We start from the raw sequence: 6000 nt of genomic DNA on the forward strand, positions 1-6000 counted from the left end.
TGGAACTTTGATTTGCACACCTGCCTCTGTGGCCATGGACCAGCACTTGACATGCCATTGTTCATTGACATTCATTGGCAACTGCCAAGGGTAAAGATCTAATATTAATGTTCAAGACAGCATTTTGCTATCTTGTACATTAATAATTACTATCTTTTACATTAATAATTACTATCTTTTACATTAATAATTTTGTACCTTAATAGTATGCTTTTGTCAACAAACTGACTTGGACCTTGGCTGAGTACTGGTGCTCAACCAGTTTTCCCTTGGCATAGGTCTTTGACCAAATATTATTTTTATCTATGATCAATGTACTTTTATAAATGTCCACCATTTGTATCATTCCACAATTTATGATTGTACATTCGTTTAATAAAAATAAATGTAAATATCAAAAAATAGTTTTTAACTACAGGTATTATTTTGAAAAAGCCATCATGGAAAACAGTATACAGCCTGTAAAATAATTTTATTCCAATTATTTCTTCTTGGATAACCTGTTATCAACATGTTGAAAAATTCCTGGAATTATTGTAACTTTTTTTTACCCAACAATGTAGGAAGGGGAAATTATCAGGGAAAATTGCCAAGCCATTATGACTATAACACTTGGAAGGAGTCAGGATAAGGATTTGGGATGGGACAGAGGGAAGGAATGGTGCCCAACCATTTGGAGCGTCAGGGATTGAACTCTGACCTGCATGAAGCGAGACTGTCGCTCTACCATCCAGCCCAATAATAAAGGTGCTACAGGTTTTGCCATACACAGATGTTAAGAGTATCAGCCACTGCTGAAGAACCACCAACATTACCCTCCTCCTAATTCCTCACATTCTCCTCAGATTTACTAACACTAATGTTCTAATTATAAAATAAACCATACCTTTTTCATCTAGAGAAGAAAAAGACTCCTCAATGCAGCTGACTTCCTGATATCCACTAGCTGTACTGTACTTCAAAGGTGTGCAATGATGATAATTGAAGTACTCCATAGAAGTAAACAGCTGAAAACATTCTCCACACACATAAGAAGTGTCCTGTAAATCATGAAGGCATATTATTAATACAGCTCCAAATGCTTTTCAATATTAAATTAATATTCTGAATATTGCTACATGAACCAAATGGAGGTGAAATGCCTACTTTAAATAAATGGAAAGGCAGAGTTTCACTACCATATGGGACAGAAATCTAAAATAAATAAAATCTTTACGTGAAACTGATTACTGTACTGTACAAAATTGAGAATACCGAGTGATAATATGACACTGCAAGAGATCACGCTGAGCTTAAGAAAAGAATACAAAAATAATGGAATCTGCAGAAAGTCTATTGGCCCATATGAGACAGCTCCTATTTATTTCCATCAAAATTCATTTAAATGTACAGTACAGTACTCTATATCAAACCTACACTTGAAAAGCAATTCTGGGTATCAATGTCTCATTGATACCCAGGATTGTATCAATGTCTCATTGATACCCAGGATTGTATCAATGTCTCATTGATACCCAGGATTGTATCAATGTCTCATTGATACCCAGGATTGTATCAATGTCTCATTGATACCCAGGATTGATAAGACATACTGGGTAAGACATACCCAGTATGTCTTACTTTTTGTAAACAATGCTGTTTGTTGTTGACCAACTTGCCTATTGGCTATTTTCTACCATGTTCCCCCCTTTTTTATCTTTTATTTTTTTCTTTCAATGCAATTTATACTTTAAGCTCAATTAGTCAGTGTTTTTCCCCCACCTCACCTTGCCCAAAACGCTATGCGTACTAGTGGCTTTAGGTATTGTATGTACTACCTCTATGTATAAATCCAACATTATGTTTTGTAACTAATCCTCTATGTATATACTTTTATCTGAATAAACATTTCATTTGATTGAAAACTATGATTAATATCACTGGTTGGTTATTAAATCAGACATGACATCATTATACATACTCCATCCTGTATATTTTGCAATTCTTGGTGTGCCATTGGTACCCTCAAGTGTCACAATGTGTCGTGGAGCCTTCCTCCTCTCCCTGTTGAGTGCTGCAATGTGTCGTGGAGCCTTCCTCCTCTCCCTGTTGAGTGCTGCAATGTGTCGTGGAGCCTTCCTCCTCTCCCTGTTGAGTGCTGCAATGTGTCTTGGAGCCTTCCTCCTTTCCCTCTTGAGTGCTGCAATGTGTCTTGGAGCCTTCCTCCTCTCGTTCTTGAGTGCTGCAATGTGTCGTGGAGCCTTCCTCCTCTCCTTCTTGAGTGCTGCAATGTGTCGTGGAGCCTTCCTCCTCTCCCTCTTGAGTGCTGCAATGTGTTGTTGTTGCAGAACTTGAGCGGTTACTAGTCACTTACTCACTTGGTACACAGGACGGATCGCACACACATACACACACACATTTTTTATCATTTCGGGCACAAAATTTGCACGTTTCTTGTACAAACCACAATGTAATGCTATTAACAGTTCAAATCTTCTACTTAACATGCATATACGTAGTTATTAAATGAAGTTGAGTGATGTGATGGACATAATCCGGGTTTCATAAGAACGACTCCCGCGGAGACCTCAAACATGATCGAACGCACAAAACCTGAATCATTCGTTGTGTCGAGGGACAGGAAGCCAGAGTGCCCTGCCCGAAACGCTTTGCGTAATAGTGGCTGTAGGCATTGTATGTACTAGCTCTAGCTATAAATCTATCAATGTTTGTATCTCACCTTGTATGTATGTACTTTACCTGCATAAACATTTGATTTGATTTGATTTTAGTGTATTCATACATGTTTGGCTTATGTCGCGATCAAAGGGTGACAGGGTGGACAAAGACAAGCTATTTAACATGGATGGAACACGAACAACGGGACACAGGTGGAAATTTAGTACCTAAATGAGCCACAGAGACATTAGAAAAAACATTTGAGTGTCAGAAAGTAGTTAACAAGTGGAATGCATTAGGCAGTAATGTGATGGAGGCAGACTCCATCCAGTTTTAAATGCAGATTTGATAGAGCTCAGTGGGCTCCAGAATCTATACACCAGTTGATTGACAGTTGAGAGGCGGGACCAAAGAGCCAAAGCTCAACCCCCGCAAGCACAACTAGGTGAGTACATGTCTTTAGTGTTAGTTTAGTTCATTTATTATGCACCCCATACCCATCTTGTGGGCGATGGTGGAAAGGGTTACAGAGGCACATAATGGGCTCAGGGACTGAACCCCACAATTCATTTACCTAAGCAAGTTACAATCTTGATGAGCTAGTTACAAAATTCAGTATAAGTCGTCACATCAACAATGCGCATTTTTGTCGCTCTTGTACGCGATAGCTGGCGTTCACATTTAGTCAATCGTATTGATAATAATGTTTATATTATGGAATCCGAGGCCATGCACTGGACTATATCCAATCCTATCTTAGTGATAGACACCAATGTGTAGCCATCAATAATATAACCTCTCCCACTCTACCAATAACCGTTGGAGTGCCACAAGGCAGCATCTTGGGACCTCTCCTATTTCTTATATACATCAATGATCAGCCTAATGTCTGTAACATTCTGAAACCTATTTTGTTTGCTGATGATGCTACCCTCATCTACTCTAACCCCAACCCACATACACTAAATAATGTTGTTAATAATGAACTAAAAAAAAGTCCACTTATGGATGTCAACCAACAAACTAACACTTAACATAGAAAAGACCTATACTACATCTTATTTGGAAGAAAGTCTACAAATGCAATTCAGCTTCAGATAGACAATGTAAACATTAGCAATCAAAATGATAGAAAGTTTCTAGGTCTATTCCTAGACAAGAGACTCAACTTCAGTACCCACATACAACACATAACTAAGAAATTCTCTAAAACAGTTGGTATACACTCCAAAATCAGATATTATGTACCTAACTCTGCTCTCATCTCTCTATATTATGCACTAATCTATCCCTATCTTAATTATGGTATCTGTGCATGGGGTTCAACCACTACAAACCACCTCAAGTCCATCATCATCCCGCAAAAATCTGCTATCAGAATAATAACAAATCCTGCTTTCAGACAACACTCAGCCAGTGTTGCCAGATTGGGCTACAAATAGCGAATTGGGCTACTTTTGAGAGCCCCGCGCTCCAAAATTTTTAATTTCGCTACTTGCTACTTTTTGGGCTAATTTAAAAGCAAGATGTGCTAATTTGGGCTAATAATGTTAAGATTGTACGATTGCGAGTTACATAAAAGTAACTAAGCTATAAATAATTGTGATTAATAATAGTTGTAAATATTAATTAATACTAAATAATATTATTTAATAAATTAGTCCCAATTCAATGCAGAGTTTTCTTCCAAGCACAGAAACTTGTAAATATAAATACAAGATAATAAATAGATCGATAAATAAATAGACAACTTTCAAATATTGCACCAAGTAATGGCGAGAGGAAAAAAACTAGACAGTATATACATTACATTTGAAATTAATAATGGATGAATGGTAATAAATTGGTGTATGTATACCAGACAAAGTCCATTTAATGGCAGAATTTAGCCATTTTGTGTAAAAACTTCTATATCTCCTATTATTAATTAAAACAGTAATCGAAAAAAGTCATAGTTTGTATATACAAGAGATGAAACAGAGAGCCATGAGCTAGATCGATGTGCTGAGTCCATAAGGAGGCCGAGCTTCCAGAAATACTTTCCTGTGATTGGCTGTTGCGGGGAATACCAACACTCTTTTATGAATAAAATTTAAACTAAGAAATAGGTCCTTGTGCACAACAACAAGGTTGTTGTGAAAAAGAACAACAATTTCTGTTTTGCCCCTGACAGAAATCTCCATTTAACTGAATAATTTACTCGAATAAGAGGGCAGAGCAGTGTATCATTATTTGTGTTCAGGCAACCCCCAATAATAACGTCACAAGTTAGGTAGCCAGCCCATGTTTCTGTAACACTCGTTACATCCTGCAGTATTTAATTATCACTATATTAATACTTTTAAATACTTAACATTTCACTTTTTAGGTAGATTAAAGTTGAAGCAGAATGTCATAAGCAAGGATGGTGTGCTGAATAAAGATGATTTATTAAGTGGATGGAGCCTTTAGCTGATCCCTTCCTGTGATTGGCTGTTGTGTGAATGTCAATAAAGAATATCTACCAATGATATGCCATTTATTATGCACCCCATACCACTTGTGGGCGGAGCTTGGAACCTCCTACCCGAGCACAACAACCCACCTTATGGGTTGCTGTTTGGCTATTTATAGTGCGTTGGAAAAAAAACAGATGGCGTTAGTTGTATTTTATGGGGTAATTTGTTATAAGTGTAATTTGATGTCAACAGATGGCGTAAGCTGTATCTTATGGTCACTGTTGACCAGCCAGTTGATAGTGTTCTCTTCTGCCGACAGATGGCATCAGCTGTGTTATTATTACTTCCGAATTCCCTTTAAACACTGATCTACAAATCCCTTGGCTTATGATAAGATTTTATACCATTTATGATAAGTATTAGATAACTGGAGTTATGCAATTACTTTTATTTATCAACTGTTCATGATATCATATCACGTCTGGTTAGGACGTACTGCTCTCGATTGATGAAGATTAAGCCACCCAAGAGGTGGCACGGGCATGAATAGCCCGTAAATACTGCTCTCCTAATATTATAATAAGGGGGGTGGGGGAACTATCAAGTGAAAGTGCCAAGCCATTACGACTATATAGCACTCGGAAGGGATCAGGATACGGATTTGGGATGGAACGGTGGAAAGGAATTTTGCCCAACCTTTTGGGCGGTCGGGGATTGAACGCGGACCTGTAGGAAACAAGATCGTCGCTCTACCGTCCAGCCCAAGTAGTTAAGCGTAATATTATTAAAACAACAATTTATGCATATAATAACAGCATTTCACACTAAAACTACTTGGATATATCGAAATTTGGTAGTGAATTCCAATCTAGAATGACTAAACTGTACTTTTTAATTACTTTTA

General features: G+C 37.5%; 1 protein-coding gene across 1 annotated transcript in view; it reads right to left on the minus strand.

Annotated features, from left to right (window-relative positions):
• Nucleotides 1–2343, minus strand: part of LOC123765584 (uncharacterized) — a 33522-nt gene extending 31179 nt beyond the window's left edge. Inside the window, exons 1-2 of the mRNA XM_069333936.1 lie at nt 1961–2343; nt 887–1040 (exon numbers count right to left, since the gene is read on the minus strand). Coding sequence (XP_069190037.1) covers nt 887–1040; nt 1961–1996 — 190 coding nt within the window. The 5' untranslated portion in view covers nt 1997–2343. The remainder of the gene's footprint in view (nt 1–886; nt 1041–1960) is intronic.
• Nucleotides 2344–6000: the final 3657 nt, after the last annotated feature.

This window comes from Procambarus clarkii, chromosome 30, assembly GCF_040958095.1.
Source record: "Procambarus clarkii isolate CNS0578487 chromosome 30, FALCON_Pclarkii_2.0, whole genome shotgun sequence".
In the NCBI taxonomy this organism is placed as follows: domain Eukaryota; kingdom Metazoa; phylum Arthropoda; class Malacostraca; order Decapoda; family Cambaridae; genus Procambarus; species Procambarus clarkii.